General features: G+C 37.8%; 1 protein-coding gene across 2 annotated transcripts in view; it reads right to left on the minus strand.

Annotated features, from left to right (window-relative positions):
• asic1b (acid-sensing (proton-gated) ion channel 1b) overlaps positions 1 to 24,682 on the minus strand; it is a 195,258-nt gene that overhangs the window by 64,693 nt on the left and 105,883 nt on the right. Inside the window, exon 1 of one of the 2 annotated variants that reach the window (XM_041980547.1) lies at positions 8,984 to 9,885. The exons of the other annotated variant lie outside the window; for it this stretch is intronic. Coding sequence (XP_041836481.1) covers positions 8,984 to 9,655 — 672 coding nt within the window. The 5' untranslated portion in view covers positions 9,656 to 9,885. Of the gene's footprint in view, positions 1 to 8,983; positions 9,886 to 24,682 lie in introns of those variants that run through there. 2 annotated transcript variants of the gene reach the window in all.

Below are 24,682 nucleotides of genomic sequence, written 5' to 3' on the forward strand. Positions count from 1 at the left end.
TGTACTGTATGATTTTGTGCTGACCTGTGAAGGGACTACAGATGAAAATGAGCATATTTGCTAACTCTGGTACATTTACATTTTAAATTCAAATTGAAATGTTGATTAATGTGCACTGTCCCTTTTAAATAAACTGAATAAATAAATAAAAAAAATTCCTTAGCTCTTCTTTGAAAATCTTTGAAATTGTTTATTCTCTGTGACCAGAAACCTGTTTTGTGCAATATACACTGGTTAACTTGTTAAAACGTCCGGCAGTGAAAACGTGTGTGTTCCACCTTATTTCAAGGAGATGTCAGACAAGCAGCAAAAGCGGGACTAACGAAGAGAGGTTGATCTTTGTTCTGCCGGCTGACAAACTGACATGCTTGTCTGAGCTCACACATAGATAAACAGAGAGAAAATCAGCCAGAGAGGATCAAGCCGACAGTCAGATGCTGCATGCTGGGTTTAAGCTTAATGGATCTTTCATTATGATTCCTTTTTGGTCTACAGTATAATGGCCTTTCTGGAGAGCTGATGCCTTCAGTAAACAGGGTATACATGTTGAGCACATGTTCAAAGGGGGTGGTAGACACACGCTAATTGCTGCAATGATTAATTTGGTTTTCACACCTTAATAACTTCCAGCCTGAAACTGGCTGAAGAATTATGTCGTTATATAAGCCCATGAATAAGGAGGCAGAGGTTTGAATCAACAGGGCACATTTCCCCGGTTGTGTCAGTAATTCTCTCACTTAAGCAGACATTATTGTTGTTAAGATTTGCATCAGCTGTGGGTATTAGCTTGTAGCTCTGAATAATATAATCTCCCCCTCCTCTTGTTTTGCCCATGGGCAACATCGCTGGAGTTGCAGACACAGACTCCTCAGATGCAACAATAAAATGTCTATGTTCTAACATTAGGTTGAGACAAGCTGTTAGCAGTTTTGAGCTAATTTACATTTATGACAGTTTAAGGTACTGCGCTTGTTTAAAGTGTCTCATGGTGACAGAGTAGATATGTGTTCAGATTCCTAAATAACAAGGCTTACAGAGTGTGCTTTCTGTAGATAAAGGGACAAAGCCTGATACTGTTTTGGTACACAGGACAGCATCTTGAACCTTTCCACTGCACTTACAAACATGTTCTAATGCAACACAAACATGGCAGCATATACTTAATTCCTGCACAGTAGGAAAATCATATCAGATTGATTTAGTTAGAGCAAAATAGGCTGCATGACCAAATTCAAGGCAAGTCATTGTTAAAGGAAGAATGAGTTTTGAACTCCGACCCACAACCGTGCATTGGAATATGCAGGTATATACAATGGATGGATGGATGGATGGATAAAGAACTATTACATTTTCTCCACTAATTTAAAAGCATTTCTTCATAGCTTGGAGACATATCTATTTAGGCACAAGAGGACTGTATAAAAGGGGAGATATTTAGATTTAACTAAAGATTGATTTTAATTTTACATAATGATGCAGTCAGGTTCATAATTATCAGGATCTCTGATTCTCTGGGTCAAACACATATGGACAAAAATGTAAATAAAAAATCTTAAAGTGTTTTATTTCTATATATGGTCAATAAACGCCTACACAAGAGCTGTCTGTAATACATTTGACCCAAAAGTATCCAACGATCATCCCACAACTGATAACAGAGAAGCTGACTCACTGCTAAATTTGACGAATGAAAACTGTGAACTATGAAACTATGAAAACTACACTTTCAATAAGAAGATTTAGTTAAGGAAGACATAAAATAACTAAATGTAAGATCTGCTGCTGTAACCAGTAAACACAACCATAAAACCAGTGAACAAAACCAGTTAACCAGCTGTTCTCTTACTGGAAATATTGATGTCATCCATTAATTTCATAAATGTAACGAGACAGTAGAGTAGCAATAAAACAGCTGCTCCATTGATGTGTTTTCATCACTTCATCATAACTTTGTAAACTTTGTTGTACTCAGGAACAGGGACCACAGTGAAAGGGTGAGGTGTTTAAAAATTTGAGCAGGCTGGCCTAGTGTTTGCTGGGCCTCTGATCTACTGAGTCTTATGGTCAGACCAATAAATAAACTGAGCCGGCCGAAAAACACATCAAGCCCCTGGGGAAAGTGTATTCAAGATGATCAGTCCATCCCTACACATGAGTCAGATGAGTCATCAGCCACACACATGGAAAGCAGGAGCAGAGGTGAGGCAGAAAAAATAAATAAAATAAACAAAACAAACAACAAGAAAAACAGGAGAACCTACAGATCCCAACAGAATCAGAATCAACAGTCCTTGGCCGCACGGCAGAAGAGGGAATTGTAAATATTTGAAATTGAAATTACCAGTCAAGTAACCAGTTCTGTGTGTGCTAGTGTGAGCTCTAAGAATATTTACAGTAAGCTCTCTAATTAGGTAATGATGCACTTTAAGGTACGATTGATCTCAGAAAAGGCAACTCTAAAGGAAGAGAGAGATAGAGAAGAAAACCTAAAACGGGCTGCTCTGCACTGGGATGTAAATTCACAAATCAAAAGTGTGATAGTACTGACTGGGCTATTTAGCTGAAAGAATGTTAGAAGTTTAATTCAGTGTTCAAAATATTGTGTCAGCTCGTGAAAAAATGGCATAATTTGTCTCCTTAAGGGCAGACTTAAGACTTAAAAGTTATATCAACCTTTTAATCCATGTATGCATGTTAAATTTGCAACAAATAACTAAATCCCACAGCTGAAATGTTCAACAGCACCGTTATCGTTTTAATAGGATAGATGATTATCTGTGGAGGCAGGGATGTCTGCCAAGATAAATTAGAGTACTTCTACACTCCAGTGGCTAAAAATGTAATACTGCAGCTTTGATACCAACATATTTAGGGATCCATACATTCTTTAATCAACACAGCAAGTGTTCTCCTTTTGAATAGTGAGTTACGACTGATACTCAATAGAAACACACATTTATAGGCAAATTAATCCTCCCTGGCTCAGTCTTTTGTTCAGCACTTCCACAAAGTCTAAGCTTACATGTCCTGCTGATTCTACACTCTGCAGCAAAGTGCGCCCCATTTCCTAATGGAGTCCCGACACACACATGATCTGGCCTTGAGGCAATTAAATATCTATTTTCTAGAAAATTCTATGCTTTAATGTACTTGAAACAGGATAGGAATAGATCACATTCAGCGCTGGATAATCATTTGCAAAATAAACTGGTACAACTCTGAAGATCTGTGTCCATGCTCATGCACACATGAGCACAGACTGACTGACACATATGGGCACAGACACAATGAGAGGAGAAAAAAGTGACTGGGAGGAAATATTAAGCCAAAGTCAAAGGCTCTTTAAAGAAACACAAGCTTTCTCCTTATGACTCCTCTGACATCCATTCTTGGATTTGGAGCCAAACTTTTTATGTCAGCTCTGGTATTAAAGAACAGTAAGCAGTCCTGTTAGAAGCCATTAAAACCTTCTCATCACCATAATTAGCTCCTCCTAAGTGGCTATTGGCCCTGTATGGGACACTTGTCATATGACTTATTCATATATAATTGCTCCAACAAGGCTGAAGTTTCTCTCATTCTAACATCATTAGGTGTCATTTATCTTAGTCCGGGGAAAAAATGAAGGATTCTGTCCTTCCATTTATGCCACTTTAATGCACAATTCAAAATTGTGTTATAAGGAGCTGGCTGATATTTAAGAGAGGTAATGATGTACCTGTCCAATTTCAGGGAATCTGCCTTTTTATCATGTTGCACTCATAGAAACAAGATGCAAGTGCTGCTGCAGCTCCTGTTACCTGCTTCCAAAGAAGACTAAAAAGATAGTTAATTAAAATGGGTGCATCTAGGTGCCACGGTGTCTCTTCCACTGAAGTCATTCATGTACAGATACTATAAGTGTCTGTACAAAGAGAGAGAGGGGGCTACAGAATCAATGAGAGATGTTTCTCTGCTAAGAATGTCCACATTTAACAAATCTCAGCTTATATTTGATTTGTGCTTTTTATTTAGTTGATCTCCAAAACATATAAGTGAAATTTAATCCCTCAGGAAAACTGTTCTTTCGAGATGTAACCACTGAGTTTCTGGCAGCAACCCTGCTGGTACAAGAAGCTTTGAAAAGATAGTGGTCACTGCTGCGCAGCAGCTCTGATGCTGTGCTGTAGTGGGAATCAATGAGTTTTTTAAAGATGGGATTAAGAATGTTTCTGAGGGATTACTTGTAAACAAACAGACAAAAAAAAGAGAACAGTACGCAGCATGTGATGCCAAGAACTCATGAAAGCCAGTTTTAGGTTGTAAAACAACAGTTTAACACTGCCCCCTTGTGATCGCTAATTGATATTATGACTGTTTTAAAAAGAAAAATGAAACAAGAAGCTTCATTTTGATGCATTAGATGTAGAGAATGCAAAATTACAATAATTTTAAAGTTCTGAAACCGTGTTAAGGTATAGCTACACAAAATGAGGGAGGTCTTCTCTTGATTCCTGATGTGCAGACAGGTAATAACAGTGTAAAAGATGAGAGAAAATCACAGCTATCTGAATTTGAGTGATGGTATGAATATTTAATGTCCCCATGCTGTCAGCTCATACAGAGGAGGGAGCATTTCTGCAGTGCACACCTTAATCACCTCTTTCAGACAGAACCTGTTCTTCTCCATGACCTGAAATGTGAAATACGTTATTTCGGTTAAATTTGCCTTAAATTAATTCTGCAGTTGCATGTACTTTATGGATGCCTGGGTTTCACCTGATAGATCTTTAAAGCTATTTAGTAAACATAGCTCAACCTCCAAACCTTCACTGAACCGTTACATAGGACAATAATAAAAAAAAGGGCATATACTAGACCAACATAAATTAATTTGTACTTCAAGGAGTGGCAGTTCACATTAAGATGCATAGCACTTAAGGCTTGGCTTTTTTTAAGTACTTCACTAAAGTCTAATTCACTGTGGCATATGCTTAAAGATAATTACATTACACTTTCACTGATACAGTCTCTTCCCAATTGCCGCTTAAAAGAAGTGCTGAACCATAACACGTATTTACAGCTCAGCCAGATGGCCAGGCCAGCTCTGGCATTGTGTCATCAATTTTCCATTCTCAAAAAAGATCTGACTATTTCTTTGCTTTTGTTTGTCTGTCAGCCTGGTAAGAGACCGGGCTTTTAGTATACAGACTGATGCTCTTGAGGAGACAAGAGAAGGGTGTAATTAGAGCCATTGGCTGATTCTGTTGACAATGCTAAGCAATGGAGAAAGTCAAGTTCTATTGGATGAGCTGAGGCTGCAACAGGAAGCAGGGGTTTGGATCATTGCTCTGAGGGAGGCTCACATTCTGCTTTGGGTCAGAATAGCTGCAACCTGAACCAACATTAGCTAAGCTTTCCTATTGAACCAGCTCTTAGCTAAAGCTTACTGCAGCAATCACACATACATAGACACACTGATGCAAACTTTTGCATGCACCAAGACCAGAAGGAGAGAGAGAAAGAGATGGTGGACAGAAAGACATGAGAAATGGACAGAAACCCCAGAGACCAAGAGAGATTTTCACCTTCCCTGTACAATACACCACCAGTGAAGTCAGTGGGAGCATTAGTGTCTCCTTAGGAGGAATAATAAACAGGCTAGAGCAGAGGTTCAGGAACCACTGAGGCTGCCAACTGCCACATTACACAAAATAAATGCACTCTATTGATTTGCTGTTGAGGCGAAAAGGAAACAGAAACATATTAATACATGCTAAGTGAATTATCCTACTGTAACTAGAACCAAGAGCATATTGAATTTGTAGTGATCTTAAGAGTTTCTCTTTCTAGACATGTGATTTGCAAATGTCAGATTTATTTTTATTTTAATATCAGGCTGTTTGGCGTTGCCATCTACCTCAAATTACTGCATGGGTTTTTAGTTCATCCCATCCCATAAAATAGTATTTAATCCTACTGTTTATAATTAGGTTTCTAAATAGGCTAAGCTGCTCAACTTGCATAACTGGGTTGTCCTGCACTTAAAGTAAAGACAACTGTGCATCAGTCCACTGTTGGAAGAACAAAAATTACACAGCTCTCTGCTTGATTTAATAGATGTCATTTAGAGATATCCATCATTATTGATGCCATGAGTTATGTCTAGACTGACGGAAATGGTATATCTGCATGCTGTGCCATGTTGAATATGTTATCTGCACACCAAGGACAATAAATAAAAATCAATGTAGTTATTTGCTTTCATAAGTTTCCGCCATTTTCTCTATATAAACGGCTACCAAAACTGTTTTTGAACTCTGTCAGAAAATTGCAGAATACATTTTAAACCTTTACACCATCTGGTTTTGAAACAGAACAAAAAATGAGCAAGAAAATGTTGCTTTTCTAATTCCTGCATTGAGGTGAATGAACTGCAAGAACAATCAATAACTGAATTAGTGAAAGATTATATTCTAGAAACATTCAGGCTGAGCTGACAATGTGTATAATTAGTTCTATTAGATCTGACAAGTAAATGATTACATGTCACTCGTGTTAGTCAGATTTTTAATGCAGCGAAACAGGCAAGTACACATTTTACTCAAACAGCAAAGAAACATCACACACCCTTGTACCTATCACCCTTTTGATTTTACCACCCTTTTATATTTGTTCACAACACGTAGTTACATTATAGTGTAGCCAGAACTATATATATATATCCCATGGCAAAGTGACCCCAAACTTTTGAACGGTAGTGTATATATATATATATACACTACCGTTCAAAAGTTTGGGGTCACTTCCCTATTGAATCCCATGGCAAAGTGACCCCAAACTTTTGAACGGTAGTGTATATATATATATATATATATATATATATATATAAATGAGTTTTGAACCAAACTAAAGCCAAAAATCTGTCATTTAATAAAGCCTGGTCACTCCTCTTATATTAATAAAATGACCTACAGCACTGCAGTCATTGTGCTTGTTTTTCCTTCTTTTTTTAAGGCATATCGATAAAAGATAACAACAGACTACTTTACAGCAAGGACACTGACTGTGTATTTCTGTGTTTTTCCACTTAGCAACAGGGACTGCATGACCCGAAGTGAAGTTTTTGTTGCATCAGAGAGAGAACTCTCTTTGTGCAAACATTAACTGATAATCCCCTTTCTGTGTGCAAATTCATGCTGAATTCCTGTGACAGTAAACTTGAAATCTGAAATTCTTTTAGTCTACAAAAGAATTCATTCAAGATAAAAAAAAAAAAAAAGTAACTGCTGTGTGAGGGAGAGACTTCTTGTCCCTTCTGTTCTTTTCTATGTTCTTTTTCACTGAGTCCATGGTTTTGTTTCACTGTAGGATTGTTCATCTGGTTTTAATTGCATGCAATGCAATAGAGAAAGTTTTCTTTTTGTTTTTGCCCTTCTACTAGAGGATATGCCCTGGTGTAAAAAGAGATTTTAATGGCTTTGCCCTATAATTTATCAATCTTCTCCAGGCCATTTCCAACATTTACAAACTTCCTTAGATTTGACAGTGTATTCTGGAGGACAGGATGTGACTCTTTATTTTCTAAGCTTCCAACATTGTCAGAGCTTTATTTTTAAGTTCTGATTTGAGAACTCATGACCTATCAAGAATGCCTACTTTATCTAATGTAAAGCCTGTTTCTAAAAAGTAACTAATTCCTTCATTAAGTAAGTATGCATGCAATAAATTCTTATTTTCTAATTATTCAACTGACTACTTACTTTTCACCCAATTAATTAATCATTTAGTTTGTCATGGGTAAACTAATAGTGCCAAATGTGCAGCACAATTTTTCAAAGCTGAAAAAGTCCACACTTCTTCCACACCCAGCATTTGATGCATCCAGCTTTATTTTCCAGTTCACAGTTGAGGGACATTCTACATTCCAAAACCTGAAAATATCAAGTACTTTTTTTTTGTAGAATATTTGAACCAACTTAAAGTTTTCTGAGTTAGAAATGTAACTTTCACTGCTATTCATATCATGTTGTTACTGCTAAAATGAATCAATAAGTACTGATAGAAACAAACTAAATTAATGAGGGCATCATGTTGTTATTGAGTTGTTCGAAATGGCAAAAATGTGCACTCATCTACACACTGACATAACTGCAGCTAAAGTAACTCCATTAGCAGTCTGCACATACCTATCCATAAAACTGGGAAAAGGTCAAACAAATCGACAGACCGATAGCTGGATGTCGTCAACACTACTTGGCTATTCAGAAATCCACTTGCATGCTGTCCGATGGGCAGACGCAAGGAAAAACAAAGGGGAGCAGTCACACAACCGCCCCACCCACCCCCCCCAAAAAAAGAACAAATAGAAAAATAAATAAAAAGAAAGGTGTGTGTGTGTTGTATTTGTTCTTTATTTTTCCTCTGATGTTTCCTCTCAGTAACACAAAGATTCTCCTCAGTGCTTTTTTTTATTCAAAAACAACAGCTGTATGCCAAAAATGCCACTTTAAGTTATGGAGCCTGCTTATGTCTGCTCTTTTTTATTTACAGGGGAGTTTCATTAAAGCAGACACAGTGACTTGGAAAACATTTTTATTTACAGCAATGTCTTGAGATTGTAACTGAACTGCCTCACAGCACTAAATAAACACTTTCGGCATCAGAAAAAATTCTAAAATGCCCTCTTTAACAAGAACTACTATAAAGGTAGTACAGTTTGGTTGTAGCACAAGGCTTCTCTGGATGTGCTCCTTTTATCACATAATCAAAACAGAAATTACTGATGCAATCCAGCTGTTTTCTGCTCTGTTTCATTTCAATTTAAAACAACCATATTACCCATTAATCCAAAAAAATATCAAGCATACCACTTACTAGTAGAATACATCTTGAAAATGTTCACTGATGTTTCTTATTTAAATTCTTCTGGTTTCCCCAAAAAAGATCAAACACAAACTATTTAAAATGATATTTCTTGCCATGAGCTGTTGGTGTAATTTACCTCTCTGAAGTTCTCAGGGCCACACTCCAAACCCCTGAAGCTACAATCCAGCAGAATGTCCTCTATGCGATGTCGTGTGCGGTTGTAGAACTCATCCAGGCTGAAGCGTGAACCAAGCGGGCGCTCCGGCTCTGGAGCCAACGGAAACCCGGGTGCCATGCCTTCTTCGAAGGCCAATAAGGGGCCCATGAAAATCAGGTCACTGTAGCTCAGCTGAGACTTCCGAATAAAGTTGTAATTGCATATAGTGATGGCGGGAAAAGTCATATTTTTGGCCGTTCTCTCATCCAGCATGGTGATGTGGTCATACTGCAGAAAGTATATAATCCTGTCAGCTACCTGTAACAAAAAGGCAGACAGGGCCAAGGTGAAGACCAACGCCCACAAACCCTGACGGATACCAAACTTCTTGTCCTCTACAAATATATGGTTAGCTCCATGGAGCGAGCAGCCGCCGAAGAAAGTGGCTAGGTCATCCACCTTGTCGACATCATCCTCCTCTTCATTGTAATCATCCACCTGACTGCACCTATCCAGGTATTCCTGTGACTCCCTGTCACCAAAACCCTTCTTTACACGCCTGTAGTGGTCATCAAAACCATCTTTACCATAACCTCTGCTGGGCTCATCATCAGTGGAAAAGGAGATGGTGCACATAATCCGGACCGGCATGATGGCGGGAATCAATAAGTTAATAACGTTTAGAGACTGGACAGAAGCTAAATGTGAGAACTCCAGTCCTCGAAAGCTGAAAAAGTCTTGGTAAAGGAGTGGTGGAACAAACACCAGTCAAAGTGTAATCAGACAACGAGAAAAACAAAATGTTGCTTGACTGTCTCTTGAAGTGAGGTGTCAATCAAAATGCAGGACCAATCAAACACAGACTGTTTCAAACAAAGTCAAAACATCATCTGCTAGGAGCACAAACTGAGAGTCAAACCACGCACTATCCCCACCACCATTTACATGGACTTAGACGTCTTGCCTGGGTTTGTCCTTGAGTATTGGGGGCAGATCCATTCCTTAGAGCAATTTTGAAGGAGTGAAGAATAGAAGGAGTAGGAGGGGGAAGAAGGAGGAGAAAGGGAAAGAAGATGAGGCCATGAGGGGTATAAGATACAGAATACTCCCACAGGGCCCAGCTACAGGTCACCGTGCTGCTGCAGTATTTCACCATTTACAGGAAAAAAACCCAGGCTTGATGCAGAATGTAAGAGCCAATGAAGAGCAGCAAAAGCACTAAATGAGCTGCTGAATTTCTGCTGATTTCACTGTTCAGTGTCCTCAGTCCTCCCCTGAAAAGTAAAATGATCTAAGCACAGATGTGTAATCAAATACCACTGATATTTCAGTGTAACCCAACTTCAACTGAATAGTCACATAATGCAAAATGCATGCAGCAGTTTCATTATAGGATCTACTCTTGTGATAAGTTTAAGAAAAACTGATTATCAAATTCATGTGTTATGCCTAATGAAGAAATAAGCTATTAGAGAGCTAACATTGTGGAGAAAAGTCAAGGAATTTAATAAGGACTTCAATTTCCTCATTGTTATTTGAATCTAATGGCTTATTTTACCAATAGAGCTTCCTCAAATTACAAAGCCCCAACGTAGCTGTGAGCACTTCTGCAGAGAACAGATTAACTGAAAGCAAATATGTACAAGTAGTGGAGAGGAAAACATCTTAAAGTGATCTTCCCGTGATTGAATATGGAGATAAATTCTGATCCCCAGAGGTGGTATTGGTTATGATATGAAAAGGAAATGCATGAGACTGATACGTCTGTATTGATCCAGCCCCATTAGGCAGGCTGTGATTATTTTCGGAAACATCATGCTGCCAGAAAATGAAACCTTAGACTTGTTTAGAGGGGAGGACAGCACTCCTTATAATAAAACCCCAATGATACCACAAGATACCTCCAAGGAGCAGCCACTTTAACCCGTAAAACTAATATAAAACACATTACCTGGACAGATTAATATTGTTAAGCTTTTAAACCATAACAGCTAACTGTGTTTTCACCTGGAGTTGGGGAAGGGGGGGGGGTAACATCACATGAGAGGGTGAGAAAGGCATCAGACTTTGTCAATATGTGTTTAGCTACAGCTGAGAAGACCATCTATCACAGAGCAAACAGAGCAGTTATACCTTGGCCTTAATCATACTCTGTTTTGGAGCTCACTCAACAGCCTGGTGCCCTGCGGTTCTTGAATATGCATTAGTGATCAGCAGATAGCCTCCGGCGTCCATCCTGACCTAACAAGAAGGTCACAGAGCTCCCTCTGCTGCGGTCTGCAGGCCTTCAGAGAGGTGCATGAATATTCAAACATCTTGGATTTGGCACAAGACAGTGAATTGTAAAACTGCTGTGGAGAAAATTAAACTATGCACAGCAGAGCAGTGACCCGCTGAATAAAAGGAGTTGACTCTGATCTTGTCGTTTCTGCCAAAATATTTTAATTATAATGTCAGCACAGATAGATTAATGCACGAAGGGTTGCAAAAAAATCTGCTTGCTTTGGCATCTAAATCCAAACCCATACCCAACCCAAATATGACCATGTCCATTTGTCTCCGCTCTTTGTTTTCTTACTCTTTGCCTGTTACTTCTTCCTTTCAAGTAATTTTCTCCACTCTTTAACAAGCATGGATAACCACTAGGGGGCAACAGCAGCACATATAATCATAAAGCCTTCCCTCAGGGTTTGAAAAAAAAATCAAAGAAACTGTTTTGAAAACAATCTGAATGAGTAAAAGATGCCAACTGTGAAGACAAAAGTACTTTCTGTTAGTCTCTATTTGCTCTATCTTATATAAATAACAGTGGGTCAGAGAGGATCACATAAGTTCTTTTCTGGAAGCTTTGATTAAAACTAAAAGGATTTTTCAGGAATGAGCAGCAAACTTAAAGTTAATGAAGGAGCTGAACATTACAACCACTGAACTGAGGAAAAAGGACGAACAAAAAGCTATAAATGGCAACAGCTTTAAAAAAAGCCATTGATTCTTTGTGAATAACAAAAGATAGCTCTGAGCTTTATATCAACTAAATGTTTTTCAGATATTTAGAACCAAAGAAATCAATCCTATAAAAAGACCCTGAATTTATTAATGTTTTGGTAAAACACTTAAAGCAGGTGCCCTTGTGGGCTGATGACTTATGTTGTTTACTAATACAAAGCCACAGATTCAAATAAAATCCTTTTTTTTACCCTTAAGTTTTGATCATCTGTTTACACTTAACTTTTTAAATTAAAACATTATACTCTCATTTTTCTTTCTTTTAAACATGAATTTAAAAAATAATAATGAACACTTCCAAACAATTTTGTACTATGTCAAAAGGTGGCAGTGTTGTGTTATGATACAAGCATCATCAGTGGCAACCACAGCACATACCCCTGGGGCTGAGATTTCAACAAGGCCGTGCATTTTGCCATGGTCAGAGAAGAGCGCAGGGCAGATGTGAGGAGAGGTTTAACGCTCCCTTTCAAGTCCCTCTCACCAGCTCTGCTTACAGCTAGGATCGACCTGGCGTTGCCATGGATACATCCAGGCCGTCGGCAAGAGAGGATGCACAAAGCCCATTACTCAGAACATGCATACAGACACACATGAACTCATGTGGCCAAATACGCATACAGAAACAATCCCACAAAAACACAGGAATGTCAGAGTATCTATGAACACACAAACACACATGAACATTAACTGAATGCACGTGGTGCTCTCAGATAATCTATGCATTCCTCATAAATCGGACTTAAGTCAGGATTTGAAATGAAAATGGAAGAGTCAAGAAGACAAAATGAAGATATCACAAAAAGCTGACGCAGAGAGACAATATTATCACATGCTCGAAGGCACTGTTCAATCAATACTCTAGCATTCATATTCTCAGGTTATTGTGGGATTCAAAGGATTTGGCCTGTGTAGGAAAAACAGAGTAAACAACAACTGAGCTGGTTTAGTCCCCCAAGATGCGGAGGTACAATGAGGCGACGACCAATGGAAATGATACTGTTCTTAAAAACACTATATTCTGTTTTCACATTTAAACAGAAGATACTACTCCCCGGTTCTCCAGGAGCTCCCCTGCTAGGATGAAACAATATGAAGGAAACAATGCCTTTTTAAAGTGAGTTGTTGTGGCAAAACAACACATATCTCATTTACGGAACTGCCGAGGTAACATACAGCTCTGTGACCTCTAATGTAAAAAGGCTGTGATAACTAGATGGAATTTACCTGGTAACGGAGAACAATATAGTAGACTCATGCTTTGGCTAGTCTCAGGGGACTAGCTTTTGTCTTCAGGCTGTCAAAAAAGTGGCAACAACAAACCTAGCATGAAAAAAAATCATTAGATAAAAGTGAAGAAAAAAGTAAGTTAAGTAGAAAGAGAAATAGTTAAGACTAAGTTTGAAGCACTGTAGTTTTGCAGTCAATGTCCATGTCAAGTGTATTAATTAAGCACATTTAAAACAGCCACTGCAGCCCAAAGTGCTGTACAAAAAACAAATGGCCAGATCTATTTGCTTCATTTTCAGGGATGACAGGCTGAAGCTAAGATGTTCCAACACTAAAAGGGCCTAGACGTCAAGTAGTGAGTAAAAATGCTTCAGATATCTGTGTTGTTTTGAAGTAAGGCATATAAATGCTCCTAAGTGCAAACATTATGGGTATTCTTAGTAAAAAGGCAACTAAGGGGGCTAATGGTATTTAGTAATAAAACATTTGTTCACTGGGCAACTGAAAGTATGAATGTATACTTTTATAATAATGAAAGTATCCATTTATTGCTTCTACAACTACTCAGAAACACAGACTTACACAAATGTCTGCATTTACCAACCTACACACTTGTACTCAATTGTGTACAAAGAAAAGCCATTAGCAACTTGTCCTTGGATAACAATGGGGTAGTGTATAAGGATCAGGCAGTATAGCAGGTCATCCAGTAACCCGGAAGGCTGGAGGTTCAGAAACTGCTTCATTCTAGTCAGTCTGTTGTTGTGTCCTTTGGCACTTCACCCTCCTTGTCTTTTGTGTTGGCATTGGTGTATGAATGTTTGGTTGTTCATTTAATACACTTCTGACATCAGCACCTATTAACACAAGAATCTGCAGTGTTCACAGGTACAGATGTGCTGGTTTGTTGTGCTGCTCACCTTCATGTTGTTATGCATAGAAACATGTGTGCTTGTCAAGGTTTTTCCTTAGGAGTTGTTGTAACTTGCTGACTGGTGATTTGAGTAGGGTTTGTTCACAAATCACCGTCATCCTTCCCCCGAATCCTGAGAAAGCTTAAAGGAATTCGACCAGTCAGAAGACATTTTTCTCAAATTCTCTTGTTTTAAAGAGGATACTTTCCCCAAGAGAAAGCTCTCCCTAATTCTGAAATGATTACAACCTATTTGGTGTCATTATGGGTGAAAAGAATAACCAAAATAAAAATTTAAACAATTGAAAATTATCATACCAGGCCCACAGTTAATATCAGACTTATATAAATGTCAAGCTTTCCAGTTAATCTAATATTAAGAGGAAAAAACAAACAAACAAACCCAGACTAACAAAACTGTGTAAGATGCTGCTCAGTGGAAAATAAGACGACTCTCATTGTGATGCAGGTTATAGTCAAAGAAAATTTCAAATATTTGTTCATATGCAGGTGAGCTACATGAGCCGGTGTGTACACTGCATCTCAAGTGGTGCTGATATTTATGACTTGCTTCATATTTACATTTATTTATATTTACTGGTGGTGGGTATGCAATGAGGACATGCTCTTGACTTGCATGTGCTTCTAGCTGTTAAAAAAATAGACAAAGACAGACTCAGAAATAGAGTAGTGTTTTTAAGGTCAGTGCCATTAGTGTTGCACAGAGGTTGGTGATGAATGCAAGATAGAATTCCAGCAGTTGTAAACAGCTGGAATCAATGGAGACATCATATGCTTGGTTTTGAAATCAATAAAATCTCCAGACCGTCCAGATTGGAGTGAAGAGCATCAAAGCCTCCTCTTTCTGGCTCTGACTGACATGTTAAATGTAAACATGCAGGTCACCAGGCAATCACAGCTTGTCTCTGACTGACTGCCTTTCCTGCTGCATTATGCGGTGGCATCAGCTCCCCTGTGAATGTGATTATCTCTTGGACTAACTCATTACCTTTGCAGTCTTCTCTTTTCACCTACTCTGAGCTTACCTCCACTCATTCTCTGCTTGATTCTCTCTGTCTTTATCTCTTGCAATTTCTCTCTTATACCTTTCCTTCTCAATGTGCACATATTACTCAGAAGAAAGGTACAACAGTCAAGAGGGACACAGTTTTTAAGCAGAATGGTTTAATATGCCATTTTGTGACATGTTCATAAAGCTAATTTCTCAGGGGAGGCCCAGAGTCTCAACACAAGGATCTCTAATATAAATGATTACTGAGTCTGCTTTCAAGATCTCTCTTGGCCTTATTTCTTTTATGCTAATAAATGTTCACCAATATACCGTTGTATTCATAAATCTAATCAATCAATCACAAAACCTTAGTAGAAAATAAGCTTTTAGACCCTTAAACTGTCATTGTGCATAAAAATGTATATCATTACCCAAGAACATGCTGAGGATGTGCTTTAAAACTAAAGGATATTTTTACTGGCACAGATACAACTTCTATCTCTCTGTCTTGTCATTAACTGACATATATGCAAATAACTTGCAGGAATTACATGATGATCACACCATTATCTGTATTCTTGCTTTTCCTGAATATAGGCCGTGTTACGTTTACTATATTTTGTCAGAAACTTTGATGTCTGTGAAATTATTTTTGTTGTAGTTGCTGAACAGACACTGTTAACCTTAAAAATGAGACCTGCGTTGCTCAAAACTCACCATGGACCTTTGCCATTATGACCATATTTTATGCACACTATTCCTTCTCCCATCTCTAGTATGTAAAAAAAAAAATCATTCAATAGGTCATCCTCAAGTTCTACACTGACACAGTCGTTTGAGCCAAGTGAGTCAAATCAGTGAACATCTGAAATCAGAACAGTTGCCACAAAGGAGCATATCTAAAAATTAATGTAGTCTTCGATGGATTGATTTACTGATTGACTGACTGATTGCAAAAGATTAAGCTGGGCATTTGATAAACATTTCTTTTAATGTGCAAATTAACTTCTTTTTTAAAATGTAGTTTTTCAAAACCATAAGGTGCCACATTTTTATGTAAGTAATATTTCATTAATGGGCATATCAAAGAATCTTTAAGGACTGAGTAACAGTAACTAGAGTGTTTTCATCTTTTGTACAAAAACAAACATCTTGCCCGTGTCTACATTTGAGAGTCACTGCTTACATTTTCACTTGCCTAGACCGACTTCACACTACGTTACCCACCATGGACTGCACACTCTAGCATAACAAACCGGCAACAAAAGTGGAGGTAAACGAAGAGAAGCTGCAGACGCAGCATGCACATCATATACTTCTTATGCTTATTCATGGGAACATTAAACACTGTTTGCAGGAAAATTCTGACGATAAAAATCTAACACTTCTATGCAAGTTATGTCTGCCTGCACTTAAAAGTTAAAATGTCACCCTCATCGACTTTTAATTTGAAAAGACATGTGAAGCTGAAGCATCCATCCAGTTTGAGAGGATATTTGCAAGTCCTCGCCATTAAAAAAAAGCCATTAGGAAAGGGCAAGATCCCCTGCCAACAGCCCAAAACAAGCCAGATCACACTGCCTGCAGCCTTCAGGGAAATGACTTCCCAGCAACAGCTTAGTTGGTTAGTTATAGGTTCCTCAAGTTCAGTCTTTCATTCTTAGTTCTAACTTAAAGCAAATTAAATGAACTGAACTTTGAACAAGATCAAAATTGAAATGGTGAACTATTAATTTTAAACAGAATGAACTGAACTTTGAACTAGTTCATGAGAAGCATGAACTTGCACATCACTAACAGCTGGTAATGTGTTCTTTTCTTTAAATCTGCAGGCTTTTAAATACTTGAAAAAATAAATGTATCCCTACAACAACAAAATAACTGTTTTAATGAGAACACAAACATTTATCTGTTCAAAGGGCTTGTTTGGTTTGTTCTGAGGGGAATTTCCAAACTACTGATACATCATCACTGCTTGTTTAACCCTTAAAGACAGACGGCAAGTCAGCGCACTGGCGGGCGCTCATTATGAGCTTACTGGTTTACAACGTGCAGGTCAAGCATGTTAATTTACTATTTTTACAATCTGACAAGCAGTTCTCTTTGAAAGTATTTGAGGCATTCCAGGCTCACTTTCTCGCTTCCCACTGCATGTCATTTCTCAATTTCTTTATAAATGAAAATGTATTATTTTCCAGTAGAGGGTGAAGCAACACTATAATGCAGATCCTTAGAGAAGCGCAGATAACATTTGTTTGGAACAAGTTTTTAAGTTCTGCAGCTGCAGTCAGTTTCACACATGAAAACAGTAGAATTTCAATGTACAGTCTATGAAAAATCAGGTCGACACTCTGTGGAGCTGCCATTCATACTTGCAATTAACAGCGGGAGATTCTCCTCTGGAGAATGTTCCCATTCTGCAGTGCTACCTGGGTAAACCACCCAGACGGTGATGCAAATAGTAAGTTGTGGAAATTGAAGTGTTTTGTTAACAGTATAGGGAAAATGTCAGGTAACACTGTCTGCTAATCTGTAATGGGTACTGTTTTTGTGTTGATATCAGTGCCACATGTTTAAGGCTTTATCCACTGAACCTACAAGCTGGTGAAATGCCATCTAGAAGTTCAGACGATCACCTGCTGTGTTTACAGTTTGTTTCATTCTGTCATTTTACAAAGTTATTTCTAGGTAGCTGACTGATGAAGCTGTAAAGAACACAGGGATATGTTTTACACATATTTGTGCTCTCACGTGTCTTGAAAAATTCAAACCTATGTTGCTTGAATGAAAAATGCTCCCGTTAAGAGATTTGTGTCTTTGTTGGCCAAACCTTTGCACAGTCCCCCTTCCTTTAAAAAAATGATTTTCACAGAATATCAACAAAACATTCATCTTGCTTAAAATGTTTTGCTTAAAAAAGCTCATCATTATCCAGTTCATCCTCAGTTCAAACTCTTAATTATTCACAGAAACTATCAGAGGTGTTTAAATTGTTTCATGCAAAAATAATGCATGATAGTTAATGTTTTGCAGGTGGTGCAGGCTATTAATTATTCTACTACCATGCAAACTTTTCCAGATTGAGCATTTCCTTTAGTATTTTTTTCATATTGCTGCTTCTGACTTGAAACATAGAAAAAAAACCCCAAAAAAAACAACAACAAAAAAAAAAAAACACCTTAAACTCAGCTGTTACTATCGTGATGAGTAAGAGCTTGGCTGTCACCACCTCACACCAGTGCTCCTGAGATGGAAAACACATCTCTCCTTAACTTGAGGCCAGAGGGCAAACAAGGAAGCACACTGATAATGAGGGACATGTCAGAGTCTGATCCAAACACATTGACACACCCTCACTGCTGTGAGAGCAGCCAGTGCTCAGCAATGTTTTTTTCCCCTGTTCTTCTATCCCTCAGCCACTCATACTCTCACACGATCAAACGCATGCCCACATGTGTGACAGCTACTCCGCCACTGTGGTAAAATGTAAGGGACTCTTTCCAACGTCAAGCAAATATTTTCTCTTCAGATGACTGACTGTCAGCTGAAAGCCAGATCCACGTGTCTCATCACAGAAAACCACACATGAACGTCTGGGTGGAAGCTCCCAGTGCATCTCAGTGCCCACTTCAGTATTTTGCAATGATACTTCCAAGCAATCCTCTGGACAGCAGGGGAAAGGGATGGGGAAAGTGTTACAGAAAAAAGATAGAGTGAGGGGAGAAGTGGTGGGGGTGAATAAAAAAAAAGCCTAGAGGGAGAAAAATGGTGTGAGAGGCAGAGGTTGGAAGCAAGACGCCTGAGCTTGGATCTATTTGTCATGTCAGATAATATGACAAGCGCTCCAAGGGGGAGTTTATAACTAGATTATTGAGAGAACCTCGATTTATTTGCAATACTAAGAGAGCCAACACTCACAGGTGCCTGACACACTCACAGGTGCCTGACACACTCATCACTATTTTAAACAAGATTGGATTTTGTTCATTTGCTAACCAGATTATACTGTATCTACTAATAAAACTAAAAATCTGTCAAGGATGTGGGCCGTTTTAAATTGAGGAGGCATGATTGTTGGTTTCTCCAATTTCACCAAGAGGTTGTTAAGCAACTTTGGTCCTGAAGGCTTTTGTAATGGATGTTATCACGAGCTCACCCATCCATCCATCCATCCATCCATCTATCCATCCATCCATCCATCCATCCATCCATCCATCTATCCATCCATCCATCCATCCATCAATCTATCCATTGGTGTGATCACTGATTACCCTGCTACAATATAGCAGTTCCTGTTTAATATATACTGACTGGCCTAAAATTCGCATATCTTGCTGAAGGTAAATCAATTTCTGCCTCTCAAGGAGTAGGTAAGGGGAAGGTTTAAGTCACACTTCAGTCAGCAAAACCTCTGTGTCATAATGAGACTGTCCTTACATGACTGTTTGCTCCTTCAAATAGGCAAAACTATAAATATATATATATATATATATATATATTATATATATATATATATATATATATATTGGAAAAACTTTTTCATGCATTTGTTTAAACGTTTCAGTAAGCTTGACTACTATAATGGAGTTTTCTGTCTAAAAAAATCACTGAGACAACTGCAACTAATCCATAATGCTGCTGCTTGTGTCCTGACAAAGACCAGAACAGAGGGAATATATCACTCCAGTTCCAGGACTTTTACACTCGTTTCCTGTGCACCAAAGAATTGATTTTAAAATTTTGCTGTTCGTGTTCAAAACACTGAATGGTTCTAGTTCAAAATAAATATCTGATTTGCTGATGCTGTATAGGCCACCAAGACTTCTAAGATCATCTGGGTCAAATTTGCTTTTCATCCCACAAGTTAAAAGTAAACAAAGAAAATCAGTATTTAGTTTTTTTAATACCCTGCAGCACTGTAGCACTTTCCAATTATGTTTCTATGTGTTATTTTAATTATTTTGATGTTTTTACGCATTGTTTTTATACACTTTTTATGACTACAGGTATGTTGTAAAGCACATACAACTAAATTTGACTGATTGATTTAATGTCTGGAACAAATTACCAGAAACCTGAAATCTGCTCCAAACCTTAGTTCTTCTAAATCAGGTCATGAAACTTATTGGTAATGATGATGGTGATGGTGTTGAAGATGATGAGGATGATCATGGTGGTGAGGATGATGGTGATGATGAAGCTGTATTTCTTTGTTGACGTCTTTTTGTATCACATGTGCCTCACTGTATATTTTTAAATGGTCTATTTCTCTCTATTTTACATTATTCTGTTTCTATTTAATTTCTTTTATTCTTCTTAGTTGGTTTTAATTCTCCTTTTCAGTGTTTTACTGCTTCTTGTGCACCTTGCTGCAATGCTTTTAAATGTTTTATGTAAAGTGCTTTGAGTGGTTCTGTATATGAAATGTGCTATACAAATAAGCATACCTTGCCTTAGAGTTGTCTTTCACTTGGGAAAACTCCAGCACCCTCAGTATCAGCATTTTATATCCCAAGGACTCTAATCCCAAAAGCTGGTAACAGAACTTTCTATTCTCCATGCACAAACTGATGATGATTCTGTAGATGCACATATAGTTTTATAGATACCATGTATAAAAACCAATACATGCTAATGCTTCTAATACATATGCATGTAATTGGTGTTGAGTGTTCCTTCTCGTCTAAGATGAGTCTGGTTCTACTGAACAAGAGAAGATTTGGAAATCTGTGGCTGCAACTGAGGCATATGAAGACAGCACTTCAAAAAGGTTGAGTCCTGGCTGAGTGTTACGATGCTCGCTGTCATGTCTGCTTGTCACTCATCACTGCTAATGCATGTATATTGAGCGTTTGTATTAATCATATGCAAAACACGCCAGCTGTTTCTGCACATACAGAGCCCTAACAACTATAATCATGAATTGTTATTTCCATATTGCCCTTGAGGTTTGTGTGAGTGCATGGTGCTATTTATTACTGTTTTTTTTATTCTATCAAGCACAACTGAGCCCCTTGGTTTAAAAGTGTGGGGGGGAGGTGGTGATGGTTGCCACTGCCAAATGGTGATCAAACTTTTCTTTTATGAAGTTCTAGGAAATTTCCTGAGAATGAATGTGATGTTTAATACTTTACATTTACTTTCTCAGCCTTTAATGACTTGTAGGTGTTGAAAAGATTAGAGAGCCATCAACTAGTGAAGATTAGGATCTGGACAGGTCCTGACAGGCACTCACTGTATGAGATTTACCATTTCCACATTCCAAATAAGGGTCTGGCTGCTGATTAGAAGGGGGCAAAATCAATACGCCCTCTTCGTTCCCATGCTCAGACAGAGCACGAGGCACTAAAAGAGGGTCAATGATTTAACGCATCTCCCACTGAAGGAAATTAATAAACATGAGAGCGCTGTGCTGTGGTATGTATGGCGTTTACATCAGAGGGGTGAGAATGATGAGGGAAGTTAATTCAACCAGCACTGAGAGATGGAAGGTCACTTCTATTTCATTATGGGAGAGTAATCTCCTTCTTCCTCTTTCAGTTTTGTTTTCTTGCCATCTCATTTTGTGCCTCTCCTGGGGGATATTTGTAAATATCACCGTTAAAATGTCTGAAGCCATCTTTTAAATGCATTTTTTTTTCAAGCATTTGGGTACATTTTTATTAAACACAACTTTAAATCACTGCCTCTTGAGACATTGTAATAAAAAGGGAGGAGTTAAATAATTTAAATGAGAGGGTGTGAAGAAATAAAATTAAACCTATGCATTAGACATAGCAGTACACAAAGAGAGAACTCACAAGGCATCTACATCAACAAGAGGCGGTCATTAAAAAATGTCCAGAGGAGGTGCAGTAACGGCTTGGAGTAGTTTCGTATTATATCACCATGCCCAATTTACAAGACAGATTATATTTGCATCAGAGGCAGAGAAGCTCCACAGTGAAAACGCAGCTTAGGGAAGCAAAGCATTTTCTGTTATCTGACTGATAACACTTGCAACTTCTTTTCCTTTTTGCAAGTTTTTCTCTCGCCCGTTTAGTAAGTTCTGTATATAGAATGTTTTTCTTCCTTAATAATGGATCTGAGAGCCTAAAATTGGTAATGTTTACACTTTTATGCCACTAATTTTACTGATTCAAGGCTTATACAGATTTTTATTTATCCTACCAAACCTGCAACAACACAAATGCATTTCCAGTATTCTTATTTAGTTTTTTTTATATCACCTGTATAAGTAAATTAACATCTTGTGCTAATCCAAATCTCGCCTTAAAGGGATGGTGCCTCAGTTCTCTTTGATAAATGCTGCAGGGGGGCAACCTGGCTGGATGATATGAATTCAAAGAGAGAGAGAAAAAAAGAATATACTGTACAGGGAGTCTTGGTTCATTAGGACTCAGTGCTGAGAAAGCAGGATGTTATAGACAGAAGCTGGCTACAGCTGGATGAAATATAAAGTCAACCAAATGAAAACTCAAGCATGTTTTCCATCACCATAAAGCTGGTGCTAACTGCGAACTTTCAAGTGAATGACACTAGGAAGCTACTTTGATGTAGCTGACAAGGAGCCTGTAATGAGGAGGTTGACTTTTCTCTCCCTGAGAAACCCCCAGCCTCCTAAAATCTCTGTTCTCTTGATCAAGCAAGTCGTTTTGGTGATTATGCATGTGTGTGCATTGGTATCTACTAATAATCTTTTTTGCTGAACATTAACCCTCTTTGTTAGAATTTGGGGGTCACGTTAGCTTCCTCCTACTGATGAACTCTCTACCTTTGCTGAGGATTGGATCCTATAGAATCTGTGTAAAAATACCACCATCAAAGTAAACATGTAAAATGCAGCAAACTCGGAGTGGCTCTATTTGAGTCTCAGAAATGTGTTAAGTTCAGGTCTAAACATATAATTCTAACTATAAGTAAAATAAAGCATCTAGAACTAGAACTGAAGTTAAAAAACCCTTTTTTTCTTGTTAACCAGCATTAACTAGGTTTAGGCTGTAAATGTAGGAATTAAACGTTTCTTTCTTTATTTGCTTAATAATAAAATATTTATTGTTATCAATGTTGAATCTATAACACCATCTATAACTCCACTTGCATAAACTGTTCGGCATATGATTAGCTGGAAGAAGACAGTTTGCCTCAGCTTAATTTAAATTAACAGAAGTAGAGCGTTTGGTTTAAGGACTATTTCATTGATGTCTTTAAAACTTTTTTCAAGATTTTGATAAGGTCTGTTAGATAACCTGTTTCTTCTGTAAAAAAAAGTTTCATTTGAACAAACTACTGCTACTTTTCAATAATCAAGGTCATCAGATAAACCCTACATTTGCAAAGACTCACTTTTTCTCTTACACTTCTGTCTGGTCTTCCAAGTGTAAGCAAGAAATTCACCTGACTGTATGACACAAAGCACCATTTACTGCTGCCATTCACAGATGTAACCACCTCTTTTTTTATATGCAAAAGACTGGCTAGAGAGAATAGACAGCCAGATTTTTTTTTTTAACTAAATATTTTATTTCTTAAAAACTCTTTTTTCTTTATATTTTGTCTTTCTTTGGTTTGAGTAGCACCAGCTGCCCAATGCTCCTGATTGTTTCATTCTGTATTTGAGTTCTGACATCTCCGCATTAATATTTATGTAGCTCCCACTGTCAGAGCTTGGTTGTAACATCAGTGAAAGCTCCTCCAGAAGTTGAACCTGGTACACCTTGCACCTGAAGCAAGAATCACACCTTTAAACCAACAGCCATAAGCATATATAACTGATATGATATATGATATATTACTGAGTGATCAGTTGTTACACAGTCTAAAACATAACTGTTCTTTGGAAAATCTTCGAAGATGACATTTGTTTTGTAAAAGCATTGCATATATAAAACGTAGTTTCACCAGGACTTATTTCAGCCACTATTTAAGCTTATACTGTCTGATTACAGGAATAGTAAATCAGTCTATGAGAGGATTTTATTGGGAATTTGGCTGCGTTCATATAAGAACAGAAAGTGTAAAAGGGATAAAACAAATGTTAAGAGCTTACATTGACTGCTAATAGCAAAAATGTGTTCTATTTTACTATTATCACTATTATATTGCAATTATTTCATTGGGCACAAATCTAATGTTCACTTCAGGAAGTTAATCTGCTCAACTTAACATGACCAAGAATCCTGTGTCAACAGTGCATGAACATCAAACAACCGTGTTGGCAGTCCTTCTATACCACTTTCTAGAAAATGAAAAAGACTGAGTATGTTCTAGAAAATGAGAAGACACAGAAATGTGATAACAGGATCAAAGAGTTGGTTTAAAATGGAGCACAAAAAATAAGACAACACATTGCAATGCTTTGTTTTCGTTTTGTTTGTATTATTTTTCCCCCACAGCTATTCTTTTCTTTTTTGCTATTTTCTTTTTGACTTTGCTTTCAGTTTACATGGTCTTCCATATGGGTCACATTCTGGAACAGACACACTCAACAAAGTGAACATGAGCTGCAAAGGAAAAT

Source organism: Melanotaenia boesemani, chromosome 3 (genome assembly GCF_017639745.1).
Source record: "Melanotaenia boesemani isolate fMelBoe1 chromosome 3, fMelBoe1.pri, whole genome shotgun sequence".
Lineage (NCBI taxonomy): Eukaryota > Metazoa > Chordata > Actinopteri > Atheriniformes > Melanotaeniidae > Melanotaenia > Melanotaenia boesemani.